Source organism: Terrapene carolina, unplaced genomic scaffold (assembly GCF_002925995.2).
Source record: "Terrapene carolina triunguis isolate 2854851 unplaced genomic scaffold, T_m_triunguis-2.0 Scaffold112, whole genome shotgun sequence".
NCBI classification, from domain to species: domain Eukaryota; kingdom Metazoa; phylum Chordata; order Testudines; family Emydidae; genus Terrapene; species Terrapene triunguis.
This window is the reverse complement of record NW_020664463.1, coordinates 21,524,108-21,541,840: the sequence shown is the minus strand read 5'-3', so window position 1 is coordinate 21,541,840 and position 17,733 is coordinate 21,524,108. Positions and strand designations below refer to the sequence as shown.

General features: G+C 40.8%; 1 protein-coding gene across 4 annotated transcripts in view; it reads right to left on the bottom strand.

The window, feature by feature from the left end:
• TSPAN11 (tetraspanin 11) overlaps positions 1-17,733 on the bottom strand; it is a 163,516-nt gene that overhangs the window by 133,383 nt on the left and 12,400 nt on the right. For 3 of the 4 annotated variants that reach the window (XR_003369812.2, XM_026652300.2, XM_026652298.1), the window contains exons 2-3: positions 12,577-12,654; positions 5,920-6,017 (exon numbers count right to left, since the gene is read on the bottom strand). Coding sequence is in view for 3 of the 4 variants with exons in the window: in XM_026652300.2 (XP_026508085.1) it covers positions 5,920-6,006 (87 nt within the window). In the remaining variant the exon portion in view is untranslated. The remainder of the gene's footprint in view (positions 1-5,919; positions 6,018-12,576; positions 12,655-17,733) is intronic. The other variant, XM_026652299.1, reaches the window with a different exon arrangement.

The following is a 17,733-nucleotide window of genomic DNA, read 5'->3' as shown; positions in this document are numbered from 1 at the left end:
GTGCCAAAAAAAGTTTGAGTAATGAGGCAGATACACCATTTTGTGGGAAATGAATATAAAATTTATTTTAGCAGTGCTTTAAAAGCAAATTCTATTTAAAAATGTTACCACATAGCCCATCTGTGCCAACTACTTCATAGTTTGCAATTAAAAAAAACAACAACACTGTAGAGATATACATTTGAGAAAAACTATATTAATTGCATTAATGTAGTGGGCCAAACCTGGTAACCTTATTCAGTGTTTGCTCAGGAAAAGCTCCCATTGATTAAAAATAGAAACTGAAAAAAGACCCCAGGGTTTGACCCCTGAGAGTATGAAGCTACAACTTTGCCATTATCGAAAAGCAGTTTGGTCTAGTGGATAGATCTGGGTTCTACTCCAAGCTCTATTACTTACCTACTGTGCGTGACCTCTCACTCTTTGTCTTCTCTACTGAAATTGCAAGCTCTATGGGCTAGGGATTGTTTCTTACTAAGTATCTATACCATTTAGCATAATGTGGTCCTGATCTTGGTTGTGGCCTATAGATAGTTCACTAATACAAATTCATAATACTTGTGATGTTAATCGTGAGGCCAACTTGCCAAATTCATCCCTGGTGTAAAAACAAGAATTTGACCTGTGGTCTCTAAACAACAGAATTAAAAATGTAAGTCTTATCATTCAGTTTGAAGGAGAGGTAAAGTACATTATGTGCTTGAACTTCTGCACGTGATAAGTTACACGTTTTTAAAAAAAATAGCCTTTGTGTGTTTTCTGGCAGCAGCCTGGATCTGTGATGAAGTAGAGATGGCTCTGCACAGCCAAAACAGTTCTCTGTAATATAGATGGCTGTCGTGGGGAATACACTCTGAAGAATATGGTGCTTCTTCTGATCTCCTCCATGGTATGCTTCCTAGTATTCTACCTGCATATACCATCCTAGATTTAACATTGCCTCAGCATGAAAGGTGATCACTGTTCACCTGCTCCCACTATGTGGAATTCCAGACCTGTAAAGAATGGCTGACTCCTCTCCTCATTCTTCATGCAAAAGGGGGAGATCTGTGCATATAAGGTATCCCCCACATGCAGATTAAGTGGGCACGACCAGACCTTTAAGACCCTGTGGGGCAAGATTTTACTTACTGTGGTGAACACTTATTCACTCAAGTAGTCTCTCTGACTTCGGTGGGCTTACTCAACTCAGTAAGTACTCATCAAGGGGAGTAAGGGTAGCCCAACTGGTCACAGTGATTAAACTGACACAATGTAATAAATAGTAATAGTACCTAAATCTTATGTAGCACTTTGCATCAGTAGATCTGAAAGCACTTTATCAAAGAGGTCCGTATTAGGGCTGTCAAGTGATTAAAAAAATTAATTGCAATTAATCGCGCGATTCATCGCACTGTTAAACAATAATAGAATACCATTTATTTAAACAGTTTGGGATATTTTCCACATTTTCAAGTATACTGATTTCAATTTCAACATAGAATACAAAGTGTACAGTGCTCACTTTATATTTATTTTTATTACAAATATTTGCACTGTAAAAAACAAAATAAATAGTATTTTTCTATTCATCTCATACAAGTACTATAGTGTAATCTCTATCATGAAAGTTGAACTTACAAGTGTAGAATTATGTACAAAAAAAACCTGCATTCAAAAATAAAACAATGTAAAACTTTAGAGCCTACAAGTCCACTCAGTCCTACTTCTTCTTCAGCCACTCGCTCAGCTAAACAAGTTTGTTTACATTTGCAGGAGATAATGCTGCCCGTTTCTTGTTTACAATGTCACCTGAAAGTGAGAACAGGCATTTGCATGGCACTGTCGTAGCCAGTGTTGCAAGATATTTATATGCCAGATGCACTAAAGATTCATATGTCCCTTCATGCTTCAACCACCATTCCAGAGGACATGCGTCCATGCTGATGACGGGTTCTGCTCTATAACAATCCAAAGCAGTATGGACTGACGCATGTTCAGTTTCATCATCTGAGTCAGATGCCACCAGCAGAAAGGTTGATTTTCTTTTTTGGTGGTTCAGGTTCTGTAGTTTCTGCATCGGAGTGTTGCTCTTTTAAGACTTCTGAAAGCATGCTCCACACCTCGTCCCTCTCAGATTTTGGAAGGCACTTCAGATTCTTAAACCTTGGTCGAGTGCTGTAGCTATCTTTAGAAATCTCACATTGGTACCTTCTTTGTGTTCTGTCAAATCTGCAGTGAAAGTGTTCTTAAAATGAACAACATGTGCTGAGTCAACATCCAAGTCTGCTATAACATGAAATATATGGCAGAATGCATGTAAAACACAGTAGGAGATATACAGTTCTCCCCCAAGGAGTTCAGCCACAAATGTAATTAATGTATTTTTTTAATGAGCATCATCAGCATGAAAGCATGTCCTCTGGAATGGTGGCCGAAGCATGAAGGGGCATACAAATGTTTAGCATATCTGGTACGTAAATACCTTGCAACGCCGGCTACAACAGTGCCATGCGAACGCCTGTTCTCACTTTCAGGGGACATTGGACGTAAAAAGTGGGCAGCATTATCTCCTGTAAATGTAAACAAACTTGTTTCTCTTGGTGAATGACTGAACAAGAAGTAGGACTGATTTTTATATTGTTTTGTTTTTGAGTGCAGTTATGTAACAAAAAAAAATAATCTACATTTGTAAGTTGCACTTACACGATTAAGAGATTCCATTATGGTATTTGTATGAGGTGAATTGAAAAATACTATTTCCTTTGTTTATCATTTTTACAGAATGCAAATATTTGTAATAAAAAATAATACAAAGTGAGCACTGTCAACTTTGTATACTGTGTTGTAATTGAAATCAATATATTTAAAAACGTAGAAAAACATTCAAACATATTTAATAAATTTCAATTAGTATTCTATTTAACAGTGTGATTAATTTTTAATCATGATTAATATTTTTGAGTTAATCGCGTGAGTTAACTGCAATTAATCAACAGTCCTAGTCCATATCATTATCTCCATTTTATAGATAGGGACACTGAGGTGAACGGAGAGGTGAAGAGACTTGCCCTAGGTCACCCAGCAGGCAAATTTCAAAGAGAAAATTTTCAAAGATAGAAAAATAAAACATATAACAAAACTGACAAATTCTTCAGACACAGCTCTCAAAACATTTTCAGCCAATTCAGAATGCTCCATACCAATAAAGTCTGAAGAGAAAAAAAAAAAAGTGACAGGAGAAGAATGCTGTCCATGCTGGCTAAAAAGCAGTGCTTAGTTAATATACCTGAAATGGTAAAGCAAAGCCTAGTATACTATTGAAATCCAGAGGTATAGAAGCTATTGTAGAATTATTTTCTAGCCCATCTAGACTTTCATTAGTAGGTATTTCTATTTCAGCAGGTGAGACATTTAAAGGTTTACTCATCATTGCAGTAAAAAAATCAGAAGTTTCTTTCCATCTGTACCCGACGTTTGCATGCACTCTACGTTATGCAGAAAGAAGCACTGACATAAACAAACGTATGCAAGCTCAGATTTTTAAAACCAGTAGCTGCTTTTTTTGTGATTCTATGGAGCACCATCAGGAGAGATGTTAAAAAGTGGCTTTTCATTAGAAGTGACTTCATTTTGGCTTGCCCAGCTTGAAGCACCTTACTCTCTCCCCATCAACTAGTGGCATGAAAGTTGTTCTCTAAGTACAACATAAAACTGAATTAAAATGCGAAGTCTGAAAGGATCTAGAAGGCATCGGGAAAAAGATTAGTAATCTGCAATGACGGCTCAAAAGTCTTCTCCAACATTGTTTCCAGAAACAAGAGGAACTTAACATGAACATCCAAACTATTTAAGTCTTGAACAAAACTATCCTGGTAACACTAAAAGCTTAAATATGATTTTCAAAAACCTTCTTTCATGTGGTGTAGTGGATTGTCCTTTATTAACACACCCACTAGTCTTCAAACTATCAGATATAATTTGCAATTCATTAGTTTTCGCACACAGCTTTTTAACATCTTTTTCGAAAGAAATTGATATAAGAACCACCAAGTTCTATTTGGAGTCAAGTAGATCAAAAGAAGATTCGAAAGCTTGAACAGCTGTTAAGATTAAATATAATGATGTACTAAGGGATAGAGTGAACAGAGGCAATATGTGAGCGGCATGAAAAGCCTCCAAGTAAGCTGTGGATAAAAGTGATTCTGAAAATAGTGAGGAAGCAAGGGAAGCCCTTCATTTAACCCCATAACTTTCAGGTCCTGTGGAATCAGGAACTATATGCTTTTCTACACACTCGCCTTCCCTTCTCAACCACCTGTTAGAAGGCATTTTTATGGAGATGAACAGAGCACAAAGAAATCAAATGTTCTCTTTTAAACACAGCCCAATAGAATTAGGAATAGTTTTTAGAAAATCTAAAGATATCAATTATGCAAAGTGGGCCTTGGTACTGTTTAATAAAAGGCAAACTATATATGTGGCAAATTTACCCTACGTAAAATAACACATCAAAAATATAAATACAGCTCAAAGAGCAATTCATCTATTGCAACCATAAATAAAAAGTATAAAGTCTCCTATGAATAGGGCTTAAGAAAAAACCCCCAAACCGCACACTCCTGTTCAGCCACTGTCATTATGGGTAAGTGAAGAAATAAAAGTCCAAGCAGCAACAGTAGCTCCCTACCCTGATAAGGGGATTTTAAGGGTATGTCTATACTGCAATTATGGATTGCAGCTCATGTAGATATACATGAGCTAGCTTTAATTTAGCCAGCTTGGGTCCCAGAGCAATGAACCCACAGCAGTGTGTGCTTCAGTACAGGCTAGCCCCGTGAGTGACTATCCAGGGTTCTAAGTGGGCTTGTACAGCCTGCTCTGAAGCACGCACTGACGCAGTTTCACTGCTTCAGGACCTGAGCTAGCTAAATGAAAGCTAGCTAAGGTATGTCTACTCCTGCAAGCTACCATACCTCTGATTGCAGAGAAGGCATACTCAGAGGCTTTGTTCACTCAGTGCACACACAGGACTGTGAACGGATGAGGGGTTTATTTGCTTAGGGCCAGACTGTGAACCTTTTGGTCACACTGGTGAGTAATTATTTATGTGAGGAGTCAGTGCTCACCAATATGAACAAGGGGTTCACAATCTGACCCAGAGGGTAGATCTACACTGCAATTAAACACTGCGGCTGGCCTGAGTCAGCTGACTCGGGCTTGCGCTTTGGGTTTGTTTAACTGTGGTGTAGCTATTTGGGCTCAGGCTGGAACCCAGGCCTTGGGACGGGGAGGCCCCCAGAGCCAGGGCTCCAGCCCAAGCATCTACATGGCAACTAAACAGCCCCGTAGCCCGAGCTCCGCGAGCCCGAGTCAACTGACACAGGATAGCCACTGGTGTTTAACAGCACTGCAGACGTACCCTGAGCAGCTTTGCCACTAAAATACTGAGTACCTGTGGGAAAGTCACTTAGGATTAGTGGGATTTTCTTAAGTTCCTGAGCATATTAGGAGCCTAACTCCCACTGATATCAACTCAAAACATTTAAATATACGCTTAAGTCCGTATCTATTCAGCAAAGTACTTTAAGCATTTGTTTAAGTCCCACTGTAGTCAATGATTAAGCACCTGCCTAAAGTTAAGGATGCTTTGCTGAATAGAGATGACCTGCTGAATCAGGGCCTCAGATGTTACCAGCAACACATGCTGCCTAACTACCTCCCCTACCCAGTTTATCATGATCCCTTGGGGCTACAAAGCATCACTGAACACAACTGTCGGTCACCTACCTAGCCAGCTCCATGCCTTCTTCTAGTTCCACTATGCAGAACATAACAAATTTAATCCTAAATAAGTAATTTCAAGTTAGACAAGTGAGCAAACAAAAGGTGTCTTTATAACAAGTTTATTCCGTAGAATTACCAAGAAGTCACACTTACCCAGAAGAAGAAATTAAACACAAACAAGAGATACTTCAGATAAACAGTCATCCAGTCATCTTGCTCGGCTTTGTTGAAATGGGACATTGTTGGAGTCTCTAGAAACAAAAACATACACATATATATACACATACCTACACACATACACCTTACATTTTCAAACAGATTATTCCTCCCCTAAAAACCCTGAGACACACCCTTTTATTCTAGAACAAAATTAAAAGTGAGGTTCTACTCTGAAAGTGACTTTAAAATGGCATTATGAGGCCCCAAGTTTCGATGATTTCTGTATCAAATATGCTCAATTTGCCAAAAAAAAGGGGGGGGGCGGGGGAGGAATATTTTCTAACTCCCAGCCCTGCAAACTCACATTGAGCTCTTAGCATCATGCTGGGTTCTTTTCTTTTGGCGAAGTTCGTCACCAGGAATAAAGATTCTGCATGCAAATCTTTAGTGACCCCCATTGTCCTCAGCCACATATGTAAAACCCCCATTGCCTTCAGTGGGTTAAAACAACTGTAACTACAGTATAATTCTAATTATCCAGCTTTCCTTTACCAAAAATCCTAGTTATCTGAATCTACACCGTGGTCCCCCCATGTAGCCCTATGTTAGTTAATAGGGCTTCTGGTTAGCCGAACACCCAGTTATGCAGAACGTTTGGATGTCTCCGAGGCAATTCAGATAACGGGAGTGTACTGTATTTGGAATTCAGTCATCAATTTTGTTGATGATACACAGGAAGGACTAGAATCCAGCTCCTTCTCTCTAAGCGTGTTGGCTCTGCAGGGTGAATTGGGTGTAAAATGCAATAAAATATATAATTAAAATCAGAAGATTAAAATTAAAGAAGAATTTGTGAAAGATCAATCATGCTAAATATAGCTATTAGTCTAAACCAGTGGTTCCCAAACTTGTTCCGCTGCTTGTGCAGGGAAAGCCCCTGGCGGGCCAGGCCGGTTTGTTTACCTGCCACGTCCGCAGGTTCGACCGGTCGCGGCTCCCAATGGCCGCGGTTCGCTGCTCCAGGCCAATGGGAGCTGCTGGAAGTGGCGCAGGCTGAGGGACGTACTGGCCGCCGCTTCCAGCAGCTCCCCTTGGCCTGGAGCAGCAAACCGCGGCCATTGGGAGCCGCGACCGGTCAAACCTGCGGACGCGGCAGGTAAACAAACCGGCCCGGCCCGCCAGGGGCTTTCCCTGCACAAGCAGCGGAACAAGTTTGGGAACCACTGGTCTAGACAGATGGGAAGTATTAATGTTCCCAGTAAAAACTTTGCTAACCGGAAGTTAAAGATTAAATTAAATGATGGATTCTTTCAATCACAAGAAATACCCTTAAGAGAACTCAAAAACCATACATGATAACATGCAAATGTCAAGTTAAGGTTCATCTTTATAAACTACACAGAACATTCCAAAGTATGGAAATGCTTGAATTAAAATTATCCAAGTAATCCATTGCACCACATTAGAAAAACAAATTCTGAGACAACCGTATCTATTCCTTATACAGTTTAATCTATCTCAGGAATATCTCTAGCCTAAAAAAGCTTTGGGAGAATTTAAAAAGCTTGGTATCTCTGAAACTTTGTATGATTTGGTCCAAGCTTTCTAGAAACATTCTTTCCCAGGGTAAAGATGTGCCATTGGAACTCTGAGATGGATTGGTTTCATTCTGATGAGGTCAAGAAGTGATAAAATTAGGTTTACAAGAGGAAGGTAACTGACCAGAATAATAGGAGGAATTTTCACTTCTCCATAATGTCTGCATTTTCAGAAGTTTTACACAATGTATTAATGTGTATACCAACAAAATATGGGTTGGGTGAGTGGTTCTGAACCCGGGGGACGTATACCTCTGGGGGCACACTGAGGTCTTCTAGGGGGTACATCAACTCATCTAGTTATTTGCCTAATTTTACAACAGGCTACATAAAAAGCACTAGTGAAGTCAGTACAACTAAAATTTAATACCGACAATGACTTGTTTATACTGCTCTGTATACTATACATTGAAATGTAAGTACAATATTTATATTCCAATCGATTTATTTTACAACTATATGGTAAAAATGAGAAAGGAAGCAATTTTTCAGTAATAGTGTGCTGTGACATTTTTGTATTTTATGTCTGATTTTGTAAGCAAGTAGTTTTTAAGTGAGGTGAAACTTGGGAGTACACAAGACAAATCAGACTCCTGAAAGGGGAACAGTAGTCTGGAAAGATTGAGAGCCACTGGGTTAGGTAATACATTATTAAAATGAATTGGGGACTGATTAGTAGGTAGAAAACAGAATGGGAATTAAAGATATGTATTCTTTGTGGAATTTGGTGAGGCAGAGCACCAGGGGTTCTGTACTGGAACTGGTATTGCCAACTGATCAACAGGAACTGGTCTTGTATTTTTATTACTAGTTCAGACAAAGATACAATATGCAGACAATATCAAAATAGAGAAAATAGTTAAGACTTAGAGGGATGGATTAGGCAAACAGACTCAGAGGTGGAATTTGAAATGTAATGTAAAATGATGCCCTTAGGTATTAATAATGCCCAAAGTAAATACAGTTTTTAAATTACATCAAATGAATTAACGTGACAGAGGAAAAGGTGCTGGGTGTACTGGTAGACTCAAATATTACATTTTTGATTGACTGTATTTAGTAGTAAAGAAAGCAACAAAGAAGGGTATATTATATAAATTCAAGGATATTGTGCTATCATTGATAGCATGTCATTTTACATAGCACTGATTAGATTGCATTTGAAATACAGTGCCCATTTCTGACCATCAAAGCAGAAGACAGTAAGCATAGGCCAAATAAATTGATAAGTTGAAAGGATGGATTTACGGATGAGACGAAATTGTAAAAAAAAAATTGGGGATACTTTGTTTTCAGAGAGGACGGGATTGAAGTAATTACACTCTCAAAAGATTATAAAATTGAACTTGAAGATCTGAGGACATTGAGGAGACCAGAATTAGAGGAAACACAGGTTTAAGTGAAGAGACATTGTAGGTAAGCAGAAATTAAAATTGTATTGTTTTAACGAGAACAGCTGGAATGAACATCCTACTTATGTAGTGGAGTCAAATGGTACTAATGTATTTAAGCAAAAATTAGATGGCTATATGGAATTTGATACGTTCTATTTTGAAAGTGATTATGTAAAAATTGCACCTTCCTACTCAACAGATCTGCTCTGTGTGTATTCAGAGTCAGATCTATTTACATGGAACATAAAAATAAGTTTTTACTACTTTTTATTCCTGTTATCCCTGCAGAGCCCACACAATTCAGAAAGGGAGCTGGATTCTATTCCTTCTTGTGCATCATCACCAAAGTCATTTAGTAAGTTTCAATCAGTTACACCTGTGCTACAGATTGGAACTTAGGCTACTGGGTAAAATTATATCGCCTGTGCTATGCACGAGGTCCGAAAAGATGATCATAATGGTTCCTTCCGGCCTTAAAATGCATAGGTGAATCTTGGCCCCGTTGAAGTCAATGATTTTTGCCACTGACTTCAATGGGGCCAGGATTTCATGCTATGAATCTACGAAACTCCTTTAAGACATCATACATAGGTGTCACAAAAGGGAAAAGACCGAAGACAATGGAGTTGCATAGGTGTAACCAACAGCAGAAATTGGCCTCCAAAACTTTTATTTACTGGTGACAGTTGGGAAATAACCTAAACTTAGTCTCAGCACTTAGGCTGAGTGGGCAGGGCTAATAATTAAAAGCCTCCCACAACCACCACCCACCAGTTTATAGATGGGAAAATTGGATTCAGAAATTGCAATGGTCACAGTCACACACTATCAGAATCAGGATTAGAACTCAGTCCTAACTGATTTAATTTGCTTCTATTTGTGTCCAAAAATCACTTCCAATAGCTGAAATTTGAAACCACATTAGAGTATGAGCCTATTTAGATCACTACTTAGATTGTAAGTTATTTGGGGCAGGGACTGTCTGTTTTGCTTTGTGTTTGTACAGCACCTAGCACAATGGGGTCTTGGTCCATGACTGAGGCTCCTAGGCGCTAAGACAATACAAATAAATTCCCAAATGACAGCACCCTTTATAGTTTCTTCCCTTACAATACATTCTTCACAGGCGTGGAGATTCTAAACTGTAACCCTCACCAGTTGTCCCTTAACACACAGGAATATAAAAATGGATCCTCTGTTAACATTAACACAATCCCTTCCCTTTTCATCATTCAGTGCTTGAATATTCCAATTGATCTGTGGCAACTGAAAATTAAAATCCTTGGTTATTATTGAAGTTGCTAATGACACATCCTCTAGCATCTCTGAAATGCTTCATTACCCTTATCTGGAGGTAAATATTTCCTATAAAGACACTTCAATGGCTTAGGTACTTCAATCTAAACTGATTAAACACTTCTATCGTTTTTAAATCTTGGCTATCTGCAAATTGACATTTATCACTTCACTGTAAAGTTTCCTGAACCTCAACAACAGTTGGCTTGGGTTCGATTTGCATCATATAAAATAAAACAAAACAAAACGCCCCGCCTATCCAGTCCAAATGCTGCAGAAAGTCCAAGCTTGCTGAGTTCTGAGACATCAGATACCCATCCCGCCATCCACAAGAAAAGAGAAAAGATTCTATTAAAAGTGATACTTTTCAAAGGCCTGGTCTACACTGGGGGGGGGGGGGGAATCGATCTAAGTTACGTCAGCGTACTTAGACCTACTCATCGCAGTGTCTTCACTGCGGTGAGTCGACTGCTGCCGCTCCCCCGTGGACTCTGCCTGTGCCTCTCGCGGCGGTGGAGTACAGGAGTCGATGGGAGAGCACTCGGGGGTGCGATAAATCGACCCCCGCTGGATCGATCACTGCCCGCCGATCGGGCGGGTAGTGTAGACATACCCTTAGGGGGAATTGTCTATTACAATGTATGCTTTTTCTTAGTTTCCGCTTTGAAACGGTGGTAGAGTAGGCCAATGCACACTAGGAAATTGTAGTGCATGGAAGCAAGGTCCACATGGACATTTAATGCATAGGATGCTAGTGCACTGTAGATTTACATTCCAGCTTGCCACGCACTAACTGCACATCTAGATAAGCCCTTAGCTCAAAAGAAAGTCAACTCACATTGAATATTTGTGTAAAAAGCTGCCCACTCCCAATCGAAAAGCCACATATAGGATGAAATTCACCCTTCTGTAAAAAGCCCCACATAAGATATATGCACCACTTAAGTCCTCAAAAAAGGTGTTACATGATGGTGCATGGGCCTCTGCTTGGCCTTCTGCTCCCAGTGAACAGGGTGCATGTTAGGCTTTCAAATGCCACTTAGATTCCACTTAAGCCTGCAGAGCAGTTTGTGGGTGGTATGACTTAGTGGTCAGGGCCTAGAATAGAGTCAAGGTTCGAAGCCACACCAAGGATCACAGCTGGAGTCACAGCTAGAAATCACGCCCAGGGTCAAGCTGGGGTCAGTAAATGGAGTCAGGGCAAGGAAGCAGAAACCAGGAACAAGTGGTTGTAACAGGAATAAGGAGCGGGAACCAGGGGAGGAGGCAGGAACTTGGTCTCTGGGGTCTGGCCACCAGCAGGCCTAGCAACTAGTTGCTCAGACAAGAGGTGTGGCAGGAACAAGAAGCTTTATGCTATGAGGTATCCAATTAGCTGCCTGCTGCTGGTCAGCTGATCCCACTGTGCATCCTCTGTTTGCAGGGCGTCAGCTGTAGTTTCCTTGTCTAGCCTTGTAGGGCGATGGCAGGGCGCAGACGGTAAGGCTCTCGCTCAGCCAGCTTGTGGGACCTGCGACACATGACACTGCTACCAAAACAGGCCCAGTCTTGAAACTGAGGTTGACTACACTGTCTGGTGGTAGGAGCATCTCAAAGTGGTGGCCAAAGCAGTCTCTTGGTTGCAAGGTATTGTCACAATGTTCTTTCCTCGAGCACAGAAAAAGTACTCGGATCTTCCCAAACACATGATAGGGAAGGGGATGGTGGGCATGGAAAAGGCTTCTCTTGACAAAAATTAGTGCCTTTACAAAGTGTATTTTAATGCTGTGTAAAGCTCAGCCTGTGAATTTCTCTTGCTTTCTGGGTCATCTCCGGTTTAAACGAAGAATCTCCTACTCAATATTAAATATTTAGTACTGTCTTCTACATTTTCTAAATCCCCAGCCAAAAAAAAACCAAAAAAGGATTACAATGGAACATGTTTATAGTGGTTTTGGACTTTCACTTCCCTTCACTGCATTTCAGCTCCACTTATAGGCACCGACTGAGCAGTCCACACCTATTCAACAATGACCTTTAGCACATGTTTAACTTTGGGCATGTTTGAGTCCCATTGACTACAATGGGATTTAAGCATATGTTTAAAATTAAGGTGGAGATGACAGGGTAGTCTCAAAAAGATTACAGATTACTTTGCATGGGCTACTGTATGGCATCATAGAATAATGGCTGGAGGAGAGTAGGAATTGCATAAATCAGACAAAATTGCCACTACATAAGGCATTGAACAGGAAAGACTAAATTCTACCTTCATTTCACACATGGAATTCCCACTAATATCAAAAGGATACAGTCCTGATCCGGGTTACAGCAAGTTTATACCATATAATTCTATTTTCAATTGAGTCACTGTTGATACACACCTGTGTAAGATCAGGACCCAGGTCAAAGACAGCAAAGAAGTTGTTCCTGAAGATGTTGCCCCTGAGGGCTTAGAAGAGCTGCAAAAAGATGCAAGTGTTACAGGTTCGGTCACAGAGACACCCTTGGGACTGTCACCTGACGTGCTGAAATTACCTCTGAGCCTGTTTTCCTTGCCAGCTTGGGACTCCAGAACCCTGTCTTGTTGAGCCAGACATGCTAGCCTGCTGCAACACAGACCCAGGGTCTGGGCCATGCCCCCAAAGCTGCAGACTAAACCGAAAATAGCTCAGCAGGTTTACCTGTCTTCAGCACCCAGATACCCAGCTCCCAATGGGATCCAAACCCCCAATAAATCCATTTTACTCTGTATAAACTCATAAATTGCCTGCCCTCTATAACACTGATAGAGAGATGTACACAACTGTTTGCTCCCCCAGGTATTAATCACTTACTCTGGGTTAATTAATAAACAAAAGTGATTTTATTAAGTATAAAACGTAGGATTTAAATGGTTTCAAATAATAACAGACAGAACAAAGTAAGTTACCAAGCAAAATAAAGCAAAACCATGCAAGTCTAAGTCTAATACATTAAGAAACTGATTACAGGTAATATTTCACCCTCAGAGATGTTCCAATAAGCTTCTTTTCACAGACTAGACTCCTTCCTAGTCTGGGCCCAATCCTTTCCCCTATACAGTCCTTGTTAGTTCCAGCAGACATCTTAGGTGGTAACTAGGGGTTTTCTCATGACTGGCAGCCCTTTGTCCTGCTCCACCCCCTTTTATAGCTTTGGCACAAGGCGGGAATCTTTTGCCTCTCTGGGTCCTCACCCCTTCTTCTAAATGGAAAAGTACCAGATTTAAGATGGATTTCGTTATCAGGTGACGTGGTCACATTTCCTGTGAGACCCCAGCCCACATTTTTCCTGGGCTGGCCCACATGTATACAGGAAGGTTTGCAAGTAAACTGAGCCATTTACAGTTCATTGATTCTGAAGCATCCTTAATGGCTTCCACTTAATATGTTTACATTAGTAATACAAGTTTATATCTTATTCTCCTGACTCCAGACATAGAAATAATACATGCAAACAAACAGGAGGAACACACTTGGTAGGTTATAAGCTTTGTAATGATACCTTACAAGAGACCTTTTGCAAACAGATATTCCAGTTACTTCATATTCACATTTTTTTTTTAAACGGAGATATCCTATCTCCTAGAACTAGAAGGGACCTTGAAAGGTCATTGAGTCCAGCCCCCTGCCTTCACTAGCAGGACCAAGTACTGATTTTGCCCCAGATTCCTAAGTGGCCCCTTCAAGGATTGAACTCACAACCCTGGGTTTAGTAGGCCAATGCGCAAACCACTGAGCTATCCCTCCCCCCATAAGCATATTTTCATAAAGCATATGGAGTGCAACGTCACAGTAAGTTCTGGGTCAGAGGCTGAAAACAAAATGGAGATTGGGCTGGCAATGTGTGATTCAGCGTTGCTGTGAGCTCTGCGTAAAGGCCAGCAGTGCAGATTAATGTCAGAATAAGAAGTAGACTTGAGGGGTGAATCTTGTTTAAGATGATTCCTGCTAGCAGGTGCCAATGTGATTTCTTTGTCCAACACAGATAAGGCCTGAACCATTTTTACAAATACTATAGACTAGGGAAACCAATTTAAAACTGGTTCTTGCTAATGTAGTTCCAGCGGCAGCGTAGACAGGACCATAATATAAGATTTTAATATTAATTAGTCAAAAGGAAATACAAAACTTACAGCTATGTTTACAGCAAAAAGGAAAAAATTTAAGTTTTTCTAAGTGACAATCATGAGTTTGCTCTAAGACCGTGAAGGGTTTTCGCAAGGACATTAAATAAAAGGTAATTCCGCACAAATATTTTTGGATTGGCACAGAATTTGTTTTCAAAAATTTAATTTAATTTCTTGACTTGTTTCCAGCACTACTATCTCTAAAAAAAGCTTTCCTACCCAAAAACCAAATAGTCACAAAAGGAATATTTTTAAAGAAGACTGGAACTTCTGTTAAGTATCATTCAGGACTCACAGACTTAAAGGCCAGAAGGGACCATCGTGATCATCTAGACTGACCTCCTTCATATTGCAGGCCATAGCACCTCACCCACCCACTCCTGTAACAGGCCCCTAACCTCTGGCTGAGTTACTGAAGTCCTCAAATCATGATTTAAAGACTCCAAGTTACAGAGAATAGTCCATCTATTCAGTTTAAACCTTCTGTATTTCCAAAAATTTTGCATTTATAACGTTTTTGAAAAATTAGAGTACTTTAAAAACAAAGAGTCCAAAAATTCCAACCAGCTTTCTGGATCATTCATCATCTGCTAACAAGGAAGTTTTATTTTCTGGAGCAAAGCTAACAGCTATGTCAGTAACTCTAGGGCAGGTGGTATGCATCTGGGAAGTTCTATTTACTATCGGGTCACAAATCAGGAGACAAGACCTGAGCCTGTAGACAGGGCCGGCCCTAGAACAAATGGCGCCCCGCCTCCATTTGTTAAATTTTTGAATACCTTATTTTTTATTGCATTTGTAGCCCAGTTCATGACTTTGATGCATGATTTACATACATGATTTATCGCTGTCATATAAGATGATAAATTTGCATGCTAGAATCTGTAAATCTGCATTTATTCATGGCATACATAAGCAATAAAAAAATTGTTTCCTCTAAACTTACAGAAACTTTTTAGTTAAGAATAACTGAAAAATACTAACATCAAGAAATTGAACTGTGCACTAACATTGGGTGGACCAGTATTAAATAGTGTTACAGTAGGTGACAGTCTTAGAATGTTAATCCTAGTCCTTTAGTTCAAAAGGTTGCTTTTCTTGCTTTTGCCCTTGCAAACTGAAGCACAGCATCGGAGAGATCCAAAGACTGGCCAGTGGCATTTTCGAGAGATAAAATAGCAACAATGTGAGTCTCTCGCCGGCCATCGTCAATCAAAGATATGTTTAATGAGCCTGAGCTTCAAAAAGCTGCACTCACCATTCGCGACTGGGACCAGCAGTATGAGCAAATCCTCAAAGCTATCCACACATTAGGAAAAGTGTCTTTCAGTTCTGCATCATGAATGAACTGGAATACTTGGAGTGGAGAGAATGAGGAGTACTTGTGGCACCTTAGAGACTAACAAATTTATTTGAGCATAAGCTTTCGTGGGCTAAAACCCACTTCATCGGATGTATGCAGTGGAAAATACAGTAGGAAGATATATATACACACAGAGGACATGAAAAAATGGATGTTGCCATACTAACTATAATGAGAGTAATCAGTTAAGATGGACTATTATCAGCAGGAGAAAAAAACTTTTGTAGTGATAATCAGGATGACCCATTTCCAACAGTTGTTAAGAAGGTGTGAGTAACAGTAGGGGGGGAAAATGTGTAATCGACATAGAGGTCTTTATCATTGACGTCCGAACATTCCCTATGTGTCAGCATCTGGTGGAGGTCCGCACAATTGTTCAAGCGTGTTTTCCTGTCTGCAGCTTACTAAGGTTATACAAAAACCTCTAGGTCTTCTTGTGGTGCTTCATTTGTCCGAACCTTTCTTTGATGGATTTTTCTTCCAAGCTTCCCATCACCTCATCTCTACCCTCAGAACCGACGCCCCACCCTTTCATACCCACAAGGGCATGGCTGACAATAGTCTAGGAGGTTCGAGGAAAATGTAGTTCTCAGAAAGTCTGGAAGGTTCCATGAGATTCTACAAAGGTCCAGAGAATTCTAGGAGGTTAGTGAAAAATGAATCCACATATGGAATACCTGAAACATTTTACTTCAAACCTTCTATTTTCCCTTTTGTTGCTAACAACAAAAACAGCATCCTGAGCCTGGCACCCCCGCAAGCCTGGCATCCCAAGTGGCCGCCTCGGTCGCTTGCCCCTAAATCAGGCCCTGCCTACAGAAGTGGTTCTGCATTCAGACCTTTGCACCAAAAAGGAGATGGCCGTGGTCTGCTCTTTTTACAATGTAGCAGAAGGAGCAGAGTGTGTAATCCATATTTCCTGACGAATAACCTGAACTGTTGATGCCAACCTACAGCAGCGTAAACACAGCTCTGAAGAAGGAACTTCTGGGGAAGCTCTTAAGAGGCTAGTTGGCTAGAGAGCAACCACAGTCCTTATTAACAGTCTGGTCAGTCAGCTCACTCTGCATCTGCTCAGACTTCTGGACACATCTAGTTCAGATATTCAGGCACACTCAGAGACTTAACACAATTATTAATGTAGTCACTTCCATATTAAGAATACATCACCTCATTAGCATAGTCACTCAGATTTGTTCCCTGTTCTTACAGATCTCAGTTAATGTCTCCTGGCCAGGAAAAAAATCTTCACAGAGACATTTAGAGAAGTAAAATAAAGTTCTCATGGAAGTGCAGACCCACCGAGAATATGACACTGTCTCATTCCTGTACTTCATGCACAGATGGGTTCATACTATCTGGAATGATCTTAGTCTGGGCTGAATAATGGAAAAGGCAAATTCACTTATAGCGTGGAATACTGATAGACAGTATCTGTGAGGTGTTGGGAAATGTTATGGTAATAGGGAGGAAGGTGTTCAAGGGTTTGAAAAGAAAAATAGCAACATATTTTGGGGCCGTCTTGTGATGCAGCAAGCGATTTTTTTACTGAGCCAAATTCTGCTGTCCCTTAAATGAGGGCAGAATTTATCATGCTCTGACTCTTCCTCTCATTTTTAAGGTCTCATTGAGCGAGACCAAACACTAGGGTTACCATTCGTCCAGATTCCCCCGGACATGTCCGGCTTTTAGAGTTAAAAATAGCGTCCGGTGGGAATCTGTAAATGTCCGGACTTCCCCCCCCAAGCAGAGCGCGCGCTGCTGACAGGGCAGCCGGCCGGATGGTGCCACTTACATGGGGCTCCGACAGCCAAAGAGAGCCCCTCCTCCTCTCCCCTGCAGCTGAGATCACTTCCTCCCTGTATTTGCAGATCACCAGCCGGCAGTTCACACCGGCAGTCTGGAGCTCCTCCCCCTGCTCCTCCTCCCCGGCACGCTGGTCTGAGCGGCAGGGTAAGGGGACCAGGGGGTCGGAGAAGGGGCAGGGAGGTTCTGGAGGGGGCAGTCAAGAGACAGGGAGCGGGGGGG